This window comes from Zea mays, chromosome 4, assembly GCF_902167145.1.
Source record: "Zea mays cultivar B73 chromosome 4, Zm-B73-REFERENCE-NAM-5.0, whole genome shotgun sequence".
Taxonomy (NCBI): domain Eukaryota; kingdom Viridiplantae; phylum Streptophyta; class Magnoliopsida; order Poales; family Poaceae; genus Zea; species Zea mays.
This window is the reverse complement of record NC_050099.1, coordinates 174840072-174860615: the sequence shown is the minus strand read 5'-3', so window position 1 is coordinate 174860615 and position 20544 is coordinate 174840072. Positions and strand designations below refer to the sequence as shown.

Below are 20544 nucleotides of genomic sequence, written 5' to 3'. Positions count from 1 at the left end.
TGTCTTGAGTGCGTTGCTAATCCCTCCCTTGCTCCGTGTTTCTTTGTGAATTTCAAGTGTAAGGGCGAGAGGCTCCAAGTTGTGGAGATTCCTCGCAAACGGGATTGAGTAAAGCAAGCAAAACACCGTGGTATTCAAGTGGGTCTTTGGACCGCTTGAGAGGGGTTGATTGCAACCCTCGTCCGTTGGGACGCCACAACGTGGAGTAGGCAAGCGTTGGTCTTGGCCGAACCACGGGATAACCACCGTGCCATCTCTGTGATTGATTTCTTGTGGTTATTGTGTTTTGACTCCTCTCTAGCCACTTGGCAATTATTGGGCTAACACTTAACCAAGTTTTTGTGGCTTAAGTTTCAAGTTTTACAGGATCACCTATTCACCCCCCCTCTTGGTGCTCTCAAGGAGGGTATAGATAAGTGAAAGGTGGAAAAGGAAGGGCGTCAGTGGTAGGAGGAGCGTTAGTGGTATGATCATAATTGGGAGGAGGAGCGTCCATGAATGGTCAGTAGGGATAAATAGGAGGAGGATATAGTATGTAAATAGAGATTGCGGACTCAGAGAATTGGGATGGGTAGAAACATCCTCCTAACAATGCAACCTTGTACCACATAGGTAAGGTTGTCCAAAAGTTGTGGAGATTGATCGTTGAGCAAGTTGGTGAAGGTTTCAAAGTTCGAACTTCATCCATATTGGAATAGAAAGTGAGATACTATAATGGGGAGGAAGTTCTATTTATAGGGCATGTTCCAAGATTTTTTTGAAATTTTGGAATTTTTTTGAACTTGAAATAAGACTAAACCAATCAGAAGACAATCAGACGATGACCAATTTGGGTCAATACCGACTCGAACCTCCAATGCAGTGGTCGCTACCGATCGATCCAACTCTAACGTGGTCGATACCGATCAAACTGATCGGTCGATAGCCACACCGACAAGTTGATCTAACCGACCACCATTGAGACCATTCAAATCGATATCAACCGTCGGCTAGCGATGGGTGCTAACCTCAATTGGAACCAAACTTACCCCTATTTGGATGTGCTAGAGCTAATAGTTAATTCTTAAAATTAGTCTACTTTTGGTTATAGGCATCCAAACACCATTAGCTAATAATCCAACTAATTATTAGTTACACCCTCAACTAGTTCAACCTAGCTAAAATTAGCTAATAGTTAGCAAGCTATTTTTAGACAACTAATTTCACTAATATTTTTAGCCAACTAATTATTAATTCAAGTGCATTTAAACGGGGCCATTTACATCCCATTGTCAATTCGTCATTCACCACTAGTTTGTTCTAGTTGGTTAAGTGACTAACATCTAGGTCATAGGTTTAGTGTTCAAACCGTGGATTTTTTTTCTATTTTTTTTCTTTTTTTACAATTTATCCCATTAATATTTTATTTATTTTAATTAACTTTTAGTTATTTTAATTCTTTTATTTTTATGTAATTTTTAATAACAATATTTTTTTTATCTAATTTCTTGTGATATATTAGTCAACCATCACTAAAAAATGAACCTGCCTCTATAGCGATCCATCGTTGATTCCAACGATATCTATAGTGGTCAATCATAAGTTGTTAAATTTCTAGTCTTTTAGCGACCGTAGCTACAAATAGATTTAGCGACCAATCATCAGTCCAAAATTTTTAGCAACCAACAGTTGGTAAGAAATAAAAGTCCTTAAAGATCAACAGTCGTGTAGTGATAGATCACATGCTCGACGTCTTGCATAGTTGCATTAAGAAGTTTTCAGTGTATTGCCCCACCCCGGCCAGTCTGTTGCAGCCTGCCTGCTGCCAAAGCTAAGTGCAGGTCACGGAAAGTATTGCCTGCCGCCGCCGCTATCTAGATAGGAGTACCTTCAATCCACACCGCCAGCTCCAGCTCCAGCAACGTGAAAAGATAGTAAACTTTTTTTATATCACTCATCCTATTATATTTCATATTTCAGGTGTTGTCTGACTTTTTTTTGGCTGGAGTTCAAACGACATGTAATTTTGTCATAGTTTGACTTGTAGAAAAAATATATATATGATTTATCTCTGGTGAGTTACTAATACTAATTGGTTGTCTAAGGTAATTAAGTTGTCTGAAAATTCAATTCAGACACATGAAATACAGCAGTTCTTTTTTTTGTATACACTTTATGTATGTATATCATGAGTTACATGTTTTGGCACAGAGAAGGACATGCGGAAAAGGTGGATATGATAGTAGCAGGCCACAACATTGCACCCACTCAGTTTCAAGTTGGGAGAACAGTGGTGGCATGGCATGGCATTGCCACTACCCTTGCTTTCATCACATTTCAGAGAACACCCACCACTCACTCGTCACTGCTCACTACTCTACTTGCTCCCACACACTCACTAGCTACTCCTCCAAGTGGCTGCCACCCAAAGAATTGAAAGAATCAAATTTTGTATATATCAGTTTCATTGATATACATATTTATATATATCCCAATATATTGATCCCAATATATCGATATATAGGAATAAATTGTAAGTATAGTTGAGGATAGACCTATTAATTTATCCCCAAGGAGGAGAGAGAAGAAGAAGAATTAAAGAGATCAATCAGTACGTTGCGTGTTTGTTAACAAGCAAAAGAATTCATGAGGCTGGCTGCTAGCTAAGGCCAGGCATGCAGATGCAGGGCCGCGCTCATGTCGTCAATAATGGCAATCCACCAGTGCTGAGGCTGTCAGCATATGCCCAGCCTTGCTGCCGTCGTTGAACTGGCCGAGACCGAGCATGACGGCCGGCGGCGGAAGAAGCGACACGACGGCTTCCTCGTCGGACGGCGCCGGCAGGTTGAGGTCCAGCTCCAGGTTGATGCCTTCCTTCTTACTGTTACTGTTACCGGTGGCGACGGTGACCGCGCGGTCCGGCGCGTTGAGCGGGCGGTGGCGCCGCATGTGGCCGCCCAGCGCCTGCCCCGACGCGAACTCGGCGCCGCATATGGAGCACTCGTGCGCCCTCGGCTTGCCGCTCGCGGCGGCTGCGACGCTGCTGCTGCTGCTGAGGCTGAGCGCGGTGGCCACGGCCACGTCCGGGAATTCGATCGGCGTCGTCTGGCGAGGCGGAGGCGGCGGCTGAACAGCAATAGCTAGGGGAGGCGGTGGGGACGGCGACGCGGTCATCGTCGTTGCTGTGGTGGTGGTGGTGGTGCCGTCGACGTTGACGGCGGCGAGGCGCGGCTTCTTGTGGCTGGCGCGGTGGCCGCCGAGCGCCTGGAAGGTGGGGAAGCACTTGTTGCATGTCTTGCACTCGTAGACGTAGAAGCCGGCCCTGACGCCGTCCGGCGTGGCGGCCGCCTCCGTGTACTTGCGGCTGGTGTACCTCTCGGCCCTCGGGGGCGGCGCCTGGCTCTGGTGTGGTGCCGTGGACGACGGCAGCAGCGCCGGCGATGGATCGGAGGCATGGGCGGCGCCCGCTGCCAGGAGGATGAGGCAGTGCGCCATGTCCTCCTCCTCCTCGGTGGTGGTGCTCTCGGACGATGACGCGGGCGCGGAGGGGCGCGGCCTCTTGGTGCGCTGCTTGCGCTTGATGACGGCCGTGGAGGAGTGGTCGTCCGTGGAGGAGGAGGTGGGCGTCGGCGTCATGAGGAGGGTGGTCGTCGCGATCCTCTTCTTCGTCGTCACCACCTCCGACGATGTTTGCATGGCGGGGAAGCAAGAAAGAAAGGTAAGAGAGAGAGGTGGGGGTGGGTGGGGAAGCAAGAAAGGGGCTCCTCTTTTATTGGAAGCCTGGAAGGGAAGGGAGGGAAGAGAAGGAAAAAGTGGTCAGCAACTGTAAACACGTGTCAAACACTGAGAATATGTTTACCACACACATAAGTAGTAGTAGCTAGATGGAGGGAGGGATTAACGCTAGCTGTGACAGAGGCAGGCAGAAGATAGAAAGCAAACGAAACGATTCCTTTCCTGGTGTGATAGTGTCACCCTGCAAGCCTGGAGCCACAGGAAAAATGCTCTCTCATCTATTTTCTCTCTCTCACTCACACACAAACACAAAAAAATATTTCGGTTCTTGCATTACATGATACTCGTACAAATATATTTAAAATTTTGGTTTATTGCATTACATGATACTTTATTCCTCGTAATCTAATAATTAGTATATACTACATGAGGAATGTGTTGATTCCACCAAAATTTATGGGATGATGCATCGCATAGGAGGACTCCACGAATCAAACACGCCATTAATTAATCGTTGTGACAGACAAGTCAACGGTTAGTTAGATGCATGAATGGAGAGAAGGAAATGGGAAGGTAGGGGGGCGCATGATTCTTGACGTGTCGATGGGAATTGTTATGTGTATATAATCTAGCTAATACCACCTCCTAGTTAAGATAGCTAGCTAGTTTACTAATAAAATAAAATAAAAAATCAAAGAGCTGTTAGTGATTGGATGCCATACATACATGGGTGGCCGGCGAGGTGGGGGCAAGTAAGGCATCCACCCAACCATCCACCACATGGAAAGGGAAAGCCATAGATAGCCGCCCTTAATTGCTAAGCTATCTCCGGCTGCAGCTTACTCATCCCTATTTACCATTTCAAACTTCTTTCTATAATACAAAACAGTGTTTTGAATGAATTTACATGGAAATTAAAATCGCCTCTAAAAGGATCTCTGACTTGGCATTTTGGGATGCATGGTCATTCAGAGTACGGCAACTGAACAGCAGGTGTGTGCTACTGCTTGCTCCGATGCAAAGGTCAAGGAATAATAAGATTTGGAGGTAGCCGGCCGGGTACCTAGCTGCATGGATGCATCTCGCTGTCATGCTTGTTAGAGGTGAGCGTTCATCACGATGCCCCAACTACAGTAAGTGACAGACAGACAGACAGACAGACATGTCCTCCAAACGAAGCATCGGCAAGCCTAGCACACAAGCGACACTTGTGCACAGTATATATGCAGTTGAGAATATTAAAGCCTTGTTGTAGGAGGCTATCCAACTGCAACCATGCATGTGCTAGAATCATCTTCTGTTCCTTGTCACAAGTCATGCATCTGTCCTATCACATCTATGCCATTGGTACATGGAAGGCAGGGTGAGTTCATGCATGCATGTTCCTGCAGCAGCAGCTGCTGATTAGTTAGTTAGTTCATGGACAACATGGTGGCATGAACTGCTGATAGCCACATACAAACAATACACTCTAATGCTAGCTAGATGCATCTTCCTTCTTTCAGAAGTTGGGACATCAATGGACCACGAAAGTAGATTAGGTAGTACCTACAGCACACTGAGAAATACACTCTTTATCCAAGAACCAAGTACCTACAGCACACTGAGAAATTAGGAGAATCCACAAAAAAAAAAAGGAACTAACTAACATGACCACATCTGTCTCCCTCAGGCCTCAGCCACACTGATGACTGGTCCATGCATACAATACATATAGAGCAGCTGCAGCAATAGTAGTAGTATTCATTCATTCCTTCCACTGAAAACTGGCCTGGCTGGTGGCCTACTTTCAGCTCCAACCTAAACTCTGCTTACAAAGCTAGCAACTCTTATCTCTCTCTCTCTCTCTCTCTCTCTCTCTCTCTCTCTCTCTCTCTCTCTCTCTCTCTCTCTCTCTCTCTCTGCTGTAACACTACAGTGTGACTGAGCTCATCACAGCATGCGTGCATCTCGTTTGAAAAGCAAACTAAAGGCACATATATATAGCTTCATTCACTAGTAGCTCAGTCATGTGGCCGAGGCCAGCCATCTCCGTCCTTAATCCTGCCGATCCCGTGACCACCACCACTCGTATCCTCCTTCCGTTGTACGTTCGACACATGCATGCAGATGCAGCTAGTATCTACAGTCATACTGCACTGCATGAATGATTCTTCTTTCTTTCTTTCTTTCTTTTTTGATACTCAACCCATGCATCATGCTTGCCCAACCAGGCAGGCCGCCCACTGCTGAGATGACAGGCTTGGCCCACAGTGGCCGTCCGTTTTAACTCTCATAATAATCTTTCAAAGTAATGTTTTGGTTGACAGACTATTGGATAGATTCCAAAATATCCACACACACACACACACACAAAAAGACCTTGGTCCCTTTGTGAAAATTCCATCCAAAAAAACTACCTTTGCTGGCTGATGCTGCGCCACCAAACCAAATTCTTTAACCTATTGGCTATTTGCCTTTTTGGATGCGGATGCCATATGCTAGGTCCAAGCAAGAGTGGTGCTAGCTTCTGCACATATCTCCTCGATCGCTCCTCAACCACTGGCCTGTATGTGGTCGCCAATCAGCTTGCTCCTCACTCGCTTTCAGACACCTTCCTTGCTTTTGGCAAATTCAAGCTCCAACGCGCGTCCAAACAGTCTTTGCCATATGGCACTCCCTCCAGTAGAGAGTGTTTCTAGTTACCACAAACACTGCACCGGCAATTCCATGCCATATTCATGTGATACCGAACATCTTCAGTAGGTTTACTTCCCTAAACCTTAGAAGGCACCTTCACCATATACCAGGCCATCCTTAATGTTCACATTCTGTATAATAGATCTGACTCAAAAGATCCTCGTACTGCCATGCCCTAAAAAAAACAAGCCATAGCCTTTGAGCTACCGATTTGATGAGGACCTCCTTTCCTCCGCATTTTCCCATCCAACCTTGAATTTTGCTCCATATCATGTCTTTTAGATGTTTGAAATAGCTCCTTAATCTCCTCTCGCACTTGGGTGTAAAATGAATGGCTCATTCATAAATAACCAGTTGTCCAGAAGCTTGACAATACGGGCGAAGGGCACCCCTCGCCTCCTCCGCATTCTTCCTGCTTGCACTAAAAAATAGTAGGCTGTCATCTGCAAAGAGAAGGTGACTCACCCTCAGCGCTGACAGAGACAACCTAATGCCACTAAGCCTGATGAGTGCATTCTAGATTTACAAAAAAAAAAGAAGAAGAAGAAATTGGATCTCTTCACTTCACAATTGGGCCCAGGATGGGGATTCTGAGCTATACCGTGTCCACATTAAGAAATTGGGCCGGCCGGCTCAATACAGCGCCACTGTGCCGTTCCGTTTCTTTCTTTCCCCCTTTTCTTGCTGCTGCTTCTTCCCCTGCCCTAGGTTTCTCGTGCTCCTGTTCTTCTCACCATCCAGCAGGCAAACTAATAAAAAATCTATCTGATCTGAATCCCATCCGCCGTTTCTTTGGTGTCTGTCATGATTCTGCAGCTGCACATGAACTTTGTGAGCATTACCATCATTCTGTGACTTAATCAGTGTGTATCGGAAATCAACGCACTTGAAAAATGGATACCAACAGGGAGAACAATAATAGACAAAATTGATATAAACTTGGCCGATAAGGGAAAGACTGTCCCCACAGTATTATATTAAGCATAATCGGAGCCCCGACCAAAAAAGGTCAATAAAGCTGTCCCCATGCAACATGAGGGTCCGCCCGTGCTTTAAGCCCTCACATCCTCTACACGAGGATCTGCCTCCCATAGGTGCTCAGTCCATCTCATATGCACACAAACAGGGGAACCAACGAGTGATCTTTTTTAACCTCAATTTAAAATTCGCTCCAACTGGAATTCAAACTCGGGACCTGATAAGTACTACTCTGACCACCTATCAACTCAGCTAGAGGCCCTTTCGCCAAAATTGATATAAACAAAACGATAAATTGATCATTTATTGATTTTTTTTTCTATTCATGTGCTATCTTGACTCAAACTGCAGCCAATCTTTTGCATTGTTGATAGGAAGTACCCTGCAGAATTCACTCCGACATATGCATATCACGTACAATAAAATCATAGCAGAGTAAAAGTTATCTAAAGATGTATTGAGGATACAATTAAACCTTGTATGGAGTTGCTTTACAAACTACAAATGCTCAGTTATGGTATTCCAATCCTAAATCTGCAGCTGTGGAGTCTTCCATTTTTTTCTCTCGAAAATGCAGGAGGACTGCGCATCATTATATTAAGAACAAAAATAGGCCTTATAAAGCAAAAACAGTACAAAAAATGGCCTCCTGACGGCGGCCAAACACATGCATACACATAAATGTCCATGAAAAACCACACTACTACAACCAGCAGCAAACAAGCACTCCCAGGACTAAGGCCAAAGTCTCCTAATGTCTGCTGCCCCAGCCATTCCCCACATATGAGCATCTTGATGGATATGTTGCAGGACAAGGTTGCTGTTTGGAGAGGCACCATCAATGTGTTTCCACAGTCACCAAGCCACAAGGATCACAATTGAATTGAAGCCCTTTTTCTGGAGTTTTGGCGCCCTGCTCTCAGCCTCCCTCCACCATTCCTGGAATCATCCATGACCTTGATGTATAGGAAAGAAGCCGGCTACAGCAACAAATAACAATCCTAACACAAGATGGTGAAGGATGCAAAATGAGGAATTTCCTTTGTCATATAGCATCCTTTGTTTGAAGAGAGGAACCAACTTGTTTTCCAAAATAGCTCCTCTCCATCTATGCACATAAAACATGTTCTGATTATCATGCTTGTGAAAACTACAAAAGGAGAAAAGAGCAAATAAACAAATAATCAAAAGGCAGATGAGAAACGGATTCATGAGCAGGGCACAGAGGTCCTTTGGAACAATCTCCCACAGGGATGACAGAGTCATTGATTCCTAGAGCGTGCAGCAGGTTGAAGCAAGAGCCAGGCGCCCAGCTCAGAACATGGTGTTCTACAACTTGTTTAGTTGTTCAATTCATTTTATTAAAAACACTCGGACGGTAGGGGAAAGACCGCTCCCACCGTCCCACGGTAGTACATTAAGAAGAAGCTCAATGTAACACCTCAAAATTTTATTTTTCGAATTGGTTAAATTCTCCAGAGGTTTTGAATTAATAATACCCTAAAAAGAATCTCCATACCTCTGAAGCTACATTTCCCAAAATAAACATGTTCCTAATACAGATTAAAATAAAATGATCTCTACATAAAGTCCAGTCATCCGTTTGTTGAATTATATGTTTATAAGCTCTCTCTTAGGGATTTTAATATACTAGAGATCATTTTTCTCAAAAATGCCTATTTTTTAGTGTAGGAGTTGCATGTGTAAAGGCATTTGCTTAAAATAGGATAGTAAATTAACTAATAACATTAGGTATTTGCATCTCATGCTGGTATATTTTTGTTTGCTGCATTTGTTTGAATTTGAGAGCTTAAACACAGATTTAAAATTTGAAATCAAAACTTGAAATTGAAAACAGCAAAAAATAATAAAAAAGAAGGGGAACTTACCTAAACCTGGGCCGAGTCCTCCATTTTTGGCCCAACTAACTAGCCAGCCCAACCATCGCGCGCTGACAGGTGGGCCAGCCCTGTCAGCCGCCCACACCCCGTGACTGTGCCGCGCTCATCCGCTCGCATAAGCCGGGAATAAGCGCCGACGGGCGAGACCTGGGGGTCAGTCTCACCAATCCCACGCTCGCATCTCTCAGTCACCGGCAGGCGAGACCCGCATCGCCAGCTCCTTACCACATCGCGCCTGCACCTCCTTGGTCTCTGTTGGGTGGGGCCAAGGTGCCAGAAGCCTCTTCCTCCCGCAAACACCGCGCGCGGTAACAACCACAACCAATTCCATCACGAGATCTTCTACAACAACCCACCGACCTTGGTGCCCTCTGCCCTATATATGGCGCCCCCGGAATATCCCGAGCCAAGCCGTCAAGAGAGAGAGAGAGAGAGAGAGAGAGGGCAAATAGAGAGATGGGGCGCCACCGAGGCCAATCCAGACCACCGGCGTCGCCAAGACCTTAAGACTGCTTGCGAGTGTTTGCGGGAGATCGCTGAAGGAAGGAGCAACGACAGGGCGCACGGGATGCAACTCAAAAAAGCAGAATTGCTCGTCAGAGCGAAGACTTCCCGCCGAGCCGCCGTTCACGTGGTCAGGGCTCCCCGTTGCCGTACATGGTAAGGAACCTCCCATCTAATTTGCCTTGAGTCGAGCAACGTGTAGTACCTTTCAATTTGGGGTGATGGAGCTCTGAGGGCAGGAATCGCCCCTCATGTCGGCGACCTCGCCGACGGGTAGGCGGCACCGCCTTGCTACACCATCGGGGAAGGGGGGATGGCTCTCAATCATTGATCGTGCGGGGGATGGCCCAAATCAAATCATGGTGTATCCCTTCGAACCATTAAATTGGATCTGTCGATCTCGGATCGAACAACCAGTGTGGCACACTGGTTCATAGGATTAGGAGATCTAATCTGGATCGTTTATTCATAATCGCGCGGCCCAGAGCGAAGGATACCGCTTCGGTCGCGGTGATTTTTCAAAAGAGACCTCGCCTTTCTAAGAAACAAACCCAAAATAGTAAATTAAAATAAATGAAAATAAGTCAGGTTTTTGCAGCTGAGTCCCTGGAAACTAATTTGGGCATAAAAATAATATTTATATGTCCAGAAACTTGTAAATTTCATAAATCCCTCATCTTAACTCTGATTTAGTCTGTTCCAGTTGTGTTAGCTTCGTAATAAAATTACATATGCAGTAACAACATTATTTGTAACATATCATATACTTCTATAATTAGATATTTATTTAAACCTATGTTTAGTAGATTAATCTTGCTAATAATTATAATCTGACCAAAATATGATCTCTACTCAAGTTATAACTTAGATTAAAGATAAGATAGTTATTTCTTTAGATTATCTATCTCACATGATCTATAAAATCAACATAAGACCTATTTTTAATTACTTAATCACATAGGTCTTCCGAAAACCATATCTTTTCAACCATAACTCCGATTTTAGTCATTCTCGAACCTACGATCTCGTAGCGACGTGTAGAATACTAATGTATGGTTTGTTCTTATGCTCTGGTGTAATGTTATCATATCCATTATTTGTTTGATTGTATGTATTGCTACGCTAGAAGCGAGGTGACGAGGAATCTGAGACCATCTTGGTGAAGTACCTAGAATCGCAAGTAAAAGGCAAGTTGTGCACTTGATCACTATCTTTACCTAATAATGTTCATGATAATCACTGTGACATGTCTAGGTTAACTTGATGGGACCTAATAGGTTACCCTAGTTTTATTCACCCTACACCTTGCAAACAAATAAATCATTGGGTAGTCTTGCTATTGCTCTACCAGGTGTTGGGATTGATATTATATCTGAACTATGATCATGCTTTATTATTATTGTTGGCTCAATTATTGTTCATGGTTAAGATTATTGTGGTAATTGGAACATGGAGCGACAATCTGAGAAAACAGTGCTACACAAGGGTGGAACGGGACACCCTTGGCTGATTAATTAGGAAAGCTAGTGTGAGTTAATCCTTTCCCAAAAGGGGCAAGTGGGGTGTGGGAAGTTGCTGGTATAGGGAAGTTCTCGAGTCGATCATGCTACGATGGCTTTTCAGACGAGGGATTCCTATATCGCCCCCTTCTGCCTGAAACCGTAACGGGTTCTCTCATGCTAGTGGAACTTTGGAAAGGCCTCGTAGTGAGCCCTTGCCTACTCACCTTGGCAGTGTTTAAGGGTCTGCGCAACCCGAGGCAGATAAGGGATCACGGCTTGTGGATAAAGATGTGCAACCTCTGTAGAGTGTAAAACTGGTATATCAATCGTGCTCACGGTTAAGAGCGGCTTGTGGATAAAGGTTACTAGGCCACTGCATCTTGGTGGTCTTGGCCTCCCAAATCTGCTTTACAGAAGCTGGGCACTACAAGCCAGGTGGTTGTGGCTATATAGAAAACCGACCCTAGCAGGTCCTGGATTGGTCTTGATATCCCTGTTCAGCCACAAGTCAAGGCTTTGGTTGCCATTTCAGTGATCTCCCATGTGGGAAACGGTAATGATACTCTCTTTTGGATTGATAGGTGGTTGAGCGGGAATTCCATCAAAGATTTAGCTCCAATGGTATTCTCAAAGGTGGACAAGAAGTTAACCTCCACTAGAACTGTGGCCCAAGCCCTTATTAATGGTCAATGGATCAGAGATATCAAGTTACCTCACTCTGATTGGAATGCAACAATACCTTCTCCTTTGGGACTCTATTAGTGAGGTTGTTTTATCTCCAGAAACTGATCAACATGTTTGGAGGCATGAGTCATCTGGGCAGTTCACTTCTAAATCTTGCTATAATGTTTTATTTTATGGTTCCATCACCTTTGAGCCATGGAAGCGGTTATGGAAATCTTGCCCCCCCCCCAAAATGCAAAACCTTCCTATGGCTGGCCATAAGAAATAGGTGTTGGACAGCTGACAGATTACGCAAGTGTGGTATGCCCCACCCGGTTGTTTGTCCCCTTTGTGATCAAGAGCAGGAGACAGTTCAACATCTCCTAACTACATGTGTTTTTACACGTCAGTTCTGGCATGGCATTCTAGCCCCTTTTAACCTAGGACACCTTATTCCTAGTCCTGTGGAGGCCTCCTTTGTGGAGTGGTGGGGAGGAGTGATCAATCAGATCCACAAAGACAAGAAGAAGGGCTTCAACAGTGCTATCATCCTTGGGGCATGGTACCTTTGGCTTCATAGGAACCGAGTGATCTTCCATGAGGAGTCCCCTTCCATTGCGAAGGTGCTGAGATCCTTCCTTGATGAGCTTGCTTGCTGGGTTCTAGCTGGAGCCAAGCAGCTGGGGAGCATTGGTTTGGCTGACTGTGTTTCTGCTTTGTAGACGTCGGGTCCTGCGTGGCAGATCTCCCTGTCCTGGTGTGTTCTTTAGAAGTGTGTGTGTGTGTGTGTGTGTTTGGCTGTATGTTTGTGTTCTGTATTTTTGCCCTTTGTGGGTGTTTTTCTTCTCTCTAATATATAAAGATGTGCAGTCCTCCTGCACATTCGAGAGAAAAAAAGTGAAGTGGAGGCGGCAGCGTATAGTCTACCTCCCTGGCGGCACGCAGCGCGTGGGTGGAGCAGCTCCGCACGGGCGCGGCCTCGGCGGCGCACTTGCTCCCTCTCAAGCAGCGGCGGCCCACCCTCTTAGGCACAACGACGTGCAGGAAGAAGTAGAAATGCGGGGAAGGAGAGGGAGAAGCTGCTAGTGGCTGAGAGAGAATTGCTGGTGGCTGAGAGGGAGAAGAGGGAGAGAGAGATTTGTGCTAGGTGAGGACGTGAAGTAACCCTAAATTTGTTAGGTTGGGCTGATTGTGGGTTTCTTTATTTTTTTCCCTGTTTCTCTGTTCTATTAGGCTGAAATGGTCTTAGGCCTTACAGTTGTGCTAGCTTGTTTATTACCTCGAATTAGTGATATATAAATAATATTTGGTCTATTATATATATATATATATATAAATATATATATATATATAATTAAGGCGTCGCCTCGCCTTACGCCTTTCCGCTTAAAAGGTAAAAAAGGGGACGCTCGCCTTAACTCGCCTTAACGCCTTAATAACTATACTAGTCATTTGCCCGTGCTTTTGCTATAGTTTTTATATATTATATAAATAGGTATTAAGATATTTATTTAAATATAATTAGTGTTTATTTTTAAACACTAAGGTACATGTAGTCTAGTGGTTAACCCTAAATTTCTAGAATATAGGAGAGCGTGTGTTCAAATGCTCGCTTTGCACTAATTTTTATATATATATTTTTTTATTTATAAACACTAAGGTATGTGTGGTCTGGTGGTGGGTGTGCGGGCGCTGGGGTCCATAGGTCAATAGCTAGGTCAGTAGCTGAGAGCGTGCTGAGCGTGGGGACCAACAGGGAACGACACCGAGGCGGGAGACGCGTGGGGCAGGCCCAGTGTGTCAGCGTGGGGTGAAGCCATGGTAGCACCAGGTGCCCACCTTCCGTTCTTAATAGTAGTAGGGACTTGGGACTGAAAAGATTGTTGTTGTTGTTGTTGTATTCCATTTCCTTGGCATATTAGACTAGTTCAAAACTTCAAATCCAAAGCTTGACATCAATGTTTACAAGTCGGGCGACCAGGCGCCTAATAGCGATTAGGGCGACGATTAGGTCGACTAATCGGTCCTGGTCGACCTCTAGTCGTCCGTTAGTCGTCCTATAGATTTAAGGACATATGTATATGTATATAACTATATATTAACTATATATGCACTGCATTTCTGCAATAATATAGGCATAATTAGTAGCAGACTAGCAGTAATTTCTGCAATAATAGACTGCTCAAACAGAGGTCTGCAGGTGCACCTTCAGATGACGAGCTACCAGTGGTAATAGAGGGAAGGGAGACTGGGAGATAATCAGAGAAGGGAGAGCAGGTGCTACCTTCAGATGACGAGCTCATCTTCAATTCTTGACTAGGTGACAGACGCCGGAGCACTGGAGTACTGGACGCCGGAGGCAGATGCTGGACGGCTGGAGCACTTGGAGCAGAGACGTCGGCAAAAACCAGAGAGGACAGAGGAGAGAATTAGGGTTTACTGGCGGCTGGGAGGGTTTCTGGCGGCTAGGAGGATTTCTGGCGGGTTTGTGGCGGCTGATTTACTGCTGGAGGGGCGGGCTACTATAGATGGGCCAAAAACTAGAGTGAAGCCCAGTACCAAAACTGTGACAACAAAAACGACCAGCAAGCGTTCGACCGGACGACTAATCGCCCAGGTCGACGATTAGTCGGACGACTAGGACGACTTGAAATCCTAATCGCGTCGTCCACCTAATCGCCCTCTTCCAGGCGACCAGCCCGACTAATCGCGATTAATCGCGATTAGTCGGACGACTTGTAAACACTGCTTGGCATTGTGTAGCGGTCATGATTCCTCATGATGATGATGATGATGATGATGATGATAATAATAACAACAATAACAATAACAATAATAATAATGATGATGATGATGATGATAATAATAATAATAATAATAATAATAATAATACCATGCAAGTGAGCGGAAACAGAAAAGTGTACTGATTTCAGTGATACTGCTCTCTGCCACAAAGATCACTCTTACACATCTGGTGACTGCCATAGCCTTATCAATTACTCCCTCCATTCAGATATGATAGTCTCTTTTTAGAATGGCACGATGGTCAAGGGAAGAGTGGCTTGCTTATCACCTAATTACTTCATCCATCGGTAATATCCGTTAGTCTGCTGTTTTTCCGCCACGGGACTGTTCAGTGTCACAGGCCTTTAATACCACGAGGCAACTCCGTGAAACAGTTCGTTTTTTCCCGCTTTCCCGTGCCAAATCCTTCCTTTTGTCTCTGTCCTGAGAAGCGCGTCCGCACGGCGAAGGAAAGCGACACAGGCGTACATAGTGGAACCCAAGGTGCATACGTAAAAAAGACTATCATATCTGAATTTCTCAAATTTGAAGAAAAGACTATCATATCTGAATGGAGGGAGTACCATAGTTCATATCAGATAACTTCTAGTGATCAACTACATGTTGCCTAATATAATCAAACATGTTAAGCAGCAGATTAAATAAACACATACTTTTGTAGTGCAAGGAATAGATCACCTCAACTTTATGGAAGTGCAAGCAGTCAGTAACTGGTTTGCAGAAAGCAAAGCATATAACTTACATATGTCATCCAAGCCATTTACAACTGTAGGAGGTCATCAATCAAGGCAGATTTGAAACCTTCATAAATTCAAGAAACATATTCAATTTTCTTGGAAAATGTAAGAAACTGCATAAGTAAAGGAAAAAAATTAAGCATATCCCAAGCTGCAAACCAACAAAAGCTGAGTACCATAACCAATCAGTCCAGCAAAGAGTTGTCTTTGGTCACTTAGATGGTAGGGGCAATGATACTTACAGTGTAAAACAGTCTCAACCTCATGCATTTAGTTCATTGCAAATGGTGCTTCACTCCAGAATCCCTGAGTGACAAACTGCCTAACAACTTTCTGTCCAAGGGCAGAGTATAACACAAGTATATATTTTTGGGTTTCAGCTTGTTAACCAATGTAAGTCACGACATCAAGCTGGTCTTCTGAAGCACCTACCCATCTCTTTTCAGAATTAACTGCATTTGCTATGATCTCTTTATGCACGAAACAGCATATCTGGCTTAGCAAAGAAGACACTCCAACAGTAAGGACCCCTTTTTGCAACTGTACAGTTCTGGGAGAATCATCTCAATTGAGCATCTATCCTAGACAGATAATATATTGACACTTCATGTTTTCCCTAAACCTTGAAAAGGGTCTTAAGTAAACGTCGAGCTTCCCAAGTCATTCCCGGCTTTGAAAATGCTCTGGACATAGAACTAATAGTGCCTTTAGATGGTTTAAACCCTAGCTCTTTCATATCTTTGAGAAGTATTCTTACCTCAGTTCCATTTCTAAGCTTTGACCATCCATTCAAAAGGATATCATAAGTTGAGGACGTATGTAAAACTCCTCTCCTTTTCATCTCACTGAACAACTCTTTAGCTTGATTCATCATTCCAGCTTTAGCAAAGTCACTTATGAGTGAATTATATGTGCTTGCTTTGGGAATAAAGCCTTTACTCACCATCTCACAATACAGCCTCAGTGCTTCAACTTTGTTGCTTTTCTTTGCATATCCTGTCACCAGTATATCATAGGTGAGATTATTGGGTTCAAGGCCCATCTTCTTCATCTCACAGATAACAGTATCTGCCTCTCCAATTCTTCCAGCGGACTCAAGGCCACCCAGAAGTGTGTTGAATGTAGCTATATTTGGTGAGAGTCCTTGATGAAGCATCTGAGCATACGTTGCAAATGCATTATCTAGATGACTGCTCTTACAATGGCCAAGAATGAGAGCATTGAATGTGATAGTGTCTGGTGCAATTCCTCTCCCCAACATTTCATCCAAAACAATTGTAGCTTTTCTTGTCATTCCATGGCAACACAAAACATGCACGAGTGTATTATAGACAGTGATATCAGCATGAAGACCAGCACCCATCATCAATTCATGAACTTCCAAAATCACGTACGGGCTCCTGCTTCCAGAACATGCTTGCAGCACCCTTCGATAAGTCAGAGGGGTTGGAGTGAATCCAGCAGAAGCCATCTCATTTAGTAAATATTTTGCCTTCTCCACAACCCCAGCCTCAAGAAGGCCCACAACAAGTGTAGTATATGTGATGAGATTAGGCTTTATTGAACTCCACTTCATTTCATTCAGTAGCTTTAGAGCTTTTGAGGTATTCCCTTCCCGACACTGTGCAGAAATCATAGTGTTATATGTTGCTTGATCAGGTTCTAAGCCCGTATTTCTCATCTCTTTCAAAAAAGATTTTGCTTCACTGAACTTGCCAAGCCTGCAAAGGCAATTGATAAACACATTATAGACAACAGCATCAGGTGACAGATTTCTCTCCATCAACTCCTGACCAACCTTAAGAGCAGCTGGCATGTTTCCTGTTTTAAAAAGCCCATCCATTAAGGTGGCATAGTTGACATGGTCTAGCAACAGACCACGTTCACCCATATCTTTAAATAATGCTTCAGCTTCCTCTATATTCCCATTCTTTCTCAAACCATTCACCAGTGAGTCAACAATAAAGTTGTTTGCCTCAACACCCTCATGCAACATATCACGGTACACATCAAGAGCTGCTTCTTGCCCCTGGCACTTGAAGAAGCCGTCGATAAGCGTTCCGTAAGTAACAACATTAGGAGCAATGCCACTGTCCTTCATCTTCCTCATATAGCCAGCTGCTTTGGCGATGCATCCTCTTTTAACAAGACCATTGAGGATTGATGAGAATGTGACAACATTGGGGCTAACGGATTTCTCCTCCATTTGCAACAGCATCTGCTCTGCGCCATCGATATTGCCAGCTCTGCAGTGTGCATCGACCAGTACAGTGTAAGTTACACAATTGGGAGTAATATTATCCGACAAAGCATGCCGAAGCACATCCTTAGCTTCCTCAATCTTCCCTTCCTTACCTAAACGGTCCATCACAGTTGTATACATGACCAGATCCATGGCCACGCCCCTTGAGACCATCTCTCCCAATAGACCCAGTGACTCGTTCACCCTCTGCACTTTCGCTAATGAATCGATAAATGTACAATATGTCACATGGTTTGGAGCGACTCCAATCTTGTCCATCTCCCTGAAAAGTGCATATGCCTCTGAGAACCGGCCATCCCTGCATAGGCCATCAACAAGAGCACTAAGGGTGACCACATCAGGCAGCACACCCGACCTGACCATACCCTCGTACAGAGTGAACGCCTCCTCGATCCGCTTCATCTTACAATACTCCCCAATGAGCGTCGTGTGTGTGACCACACTCGGCTCCACCCCATCCGCCTTCATCCTCTCCGCTACCTCCCATGCAGCATCAGCATCGCCGGAGTAGAAAAACCCGGCAACCAGGGTATTGTACCCCACCACATCAAGCGACAGCCCTTGTGTAGTCATCCTCTCCACCACCGCCAATGCTGCGGCCATGTCCTGGACTTTACAGTAGCCGTCAATGAGAGCATTCCATCCCACCACACCCAAGCCATCAATTCCTCGGCCTCGGACCAGCATCTCCGCCAACGCCGCGGCCTCGCCGACAAGTCCGGTCCTGCTCAGCCCCACGAGCGCCGTGCTCATGGTGACCCCGTCCCAGGGCACGCCGCGCTTGCACATCTCGGAGAGCACGGGCGGCGCGAGCCTCCCGTGTCCCTGCTCGGAGAGGCCAGCGAGGAAGATGTTGTAGCTGACGGTGTCGGCCGCGACCTGCGGCTGGGGCCCCGAGGAGGAACGGAGCAGGCTAAGCGCGGGCCGGAGCGCGTGGAGGCTGCAGTAGGAGAGGATGATGGAGTTGAGGGTGAGCGGGTCACCTGGGACGGGGCGGAAGCGGGAGGCGGCGGCGACGAGGCCCGAGGAGGCGAGCGCGGGGATGAGGCGGCGGAGGAGGCGGGCGGGAGGCGGAGCGGGGAGTGAGGAGACGACGTGAGAGGCAGCGGAGAGGCGGCCGGCCCGGAGGAAGGCGAGCGCGAGGGAGCAGAGGAAGGAGGCCTGGAGGGTCGGGGCCGGGGGTAGGGCCTGAGGCGGAGATGCCGCCCCCGCCATGGTGGGTGGTGGTCGGCGACGAGGGGAATGGAGTGGAGGGGAGGGGAGGGGAGGGGAGTTGCTGAGGAAGGCCGAGGACAGAGCCCGTTGGGCCTGGCTGGGGAGAAGCTGGTGGGCTTTAGTGGCTACTAGATGAGCCCAGTGGTAGAAAATGCCAGCCCAGCCGAAATATGCGTTCGGGTGTTCCGAATTTTTTGTTTTTTAGCCCTTTATGCGACAAAAATATACAATTAAACCCCCAGAAATTTTATATGCATGTTTAGACCCGATACTCGGCGTTATAGCCTATGGCGCCGAGGTAACACATCTCGGCGCCATAGGCTATGGCGCCGAGCTCTGACGTGGCACTAACGGCTACCTGCGTCTTACGGATGACGCGGCGTCGATGCGGCCTCGTAGCTCGGCGCCACAGATCTTGGCGCCGAGCTACGGAGGCCTATAAAATCGGTCGCGCTGCTGGCGGAGAAGACCTCATCTCCTCTCAATTCAAAACTTCGTCAAAAGTTGTTGTATTCAAAGTTTCGAGTTGCAACACTTCGTAGACCAAGGTTTGGTGTCTCACTGATTCGTTTTGTATATTGGGATGTACTTTTTCGATTATTAGTTTCCAATGTTGCTCATAATATATATAGTATCGTTAATATGATGAGTACATTTCATTTGATAGTTTGTGTAAACCGATTATAAAGTCTATTAGGTACAAGTGATAATTATAATCGTTTATTAGATGAAAGATATGTACCGGGAGGCGTTATGGCAGAAGAGAGGTCGTCCTCGGAAGTTATATCCGGACGTATCTAGTAAGGATGCTCCTGTTCCTCCTAAACTTTCTGTGCTTAATTATGACTGTGGCAGACTAGCTTGGGTATGTCAATCCAAACATCCAGACACGGCTGCTCGCTGCGTCTACCTTTGTGGCGGTTTTAACGTACGTAGCTTATGACTTGTGACTTAATTTTGTTTGAATTTTTTATTTACTAGATGTGTAATAGTGCTTCGTTCCATTGTTTTAGGAGCACCTGAGGTGTTTCTTTTTCCAGTGGATCGATGGTCCTGATAAATTTGACCCTCGATATTTTCTTTTCACTAATTGGTCGTGTGGAAAGACTAGTCATGAGCGTTTTAAACGTTGGATACCTCCTCCCTCGAATCCTCCACCAATGACGGATGCGGAAAAGGAGGTAGCAACAGAAAGAAGGATGGACTCACCGTCTCGATGCGATTGTGGAGATCGTACTGTCATCGACGAAAACACTGTGAAGCACTTCGTGTGTCCGAACATTGATTATGTGAGCCCATCGATGCGCGAGGTTATATAAACTTGTTTTTTACAATAAATTACTAATTTATTCTCCTGCAGCCATACGGGTGGCGTAAGTGTCGTTTCAGAGAGTGGTTGTATGGTCCTTTGTCCCATTGGCCAGAGGCAGAGGTAAAGGAAAAGAGAAAAAAAACGGTGGGCGAAAGAGTTGAAGTTTGATCCAGTACTCTGCAAATGTGGTATTGAAGCTAAATATGGATTAGTTCCTTCCGAACTTGGTGTTAGATATTTTTGTGGACATATGGTAGATTACAATGAGGTT

General features: G+C 45.5%; 1 protein-coding gene across 18 annotated transcripts; it reads right to left on the bottom strand.

The window, feature by feature from the left end:
• Window positions 1-6716: 6716 nt before the first annotated feature.
• On the bottom strand, window positions 6717-18993 carry LOC103654097 (pentatricopeptide repeat-containing protein At5g14770, mitochondrial). Of its 18 annotated transcripts, XM_035967407.1 has the most exons (5): window positions 17839-18975; window positions 15726-17729; window positions 15489-15547; window positions 6995-7209; window positions 6717-6836 (listed from the first exon to the last, which is right to left on the bottom strand). In XM_035967407.1, the coding sequence occupies exons 1-2, from the start codon at window positions 18959-18961 to the stop codon at window positions 17590-17592; spliced, it is 1263 nt and encodes a 420-aa protein (XP_035823300.1). In that variant the 5' UTR covers window positions 18962-18975; the 3' UTR covers window positions 6717-6836; window positions 6995-7209; window positions 15489-15547; window positions 15726-17589. The 18 variants fall into 18 exon arrangements, with proteins under 18 accessions (XP_035823300.1, XP_020408280.1, XP_035823297.1 ...); XM_020552691.2 differs by having other exon boundaries at window positions 14226-15547; window positions 15726-18989; XM_035967404.1 differs by having other exon boundaries at window positions 15726-18989.
• Window positions 18994-20544: the final 1551 nt, after the last annotated feature.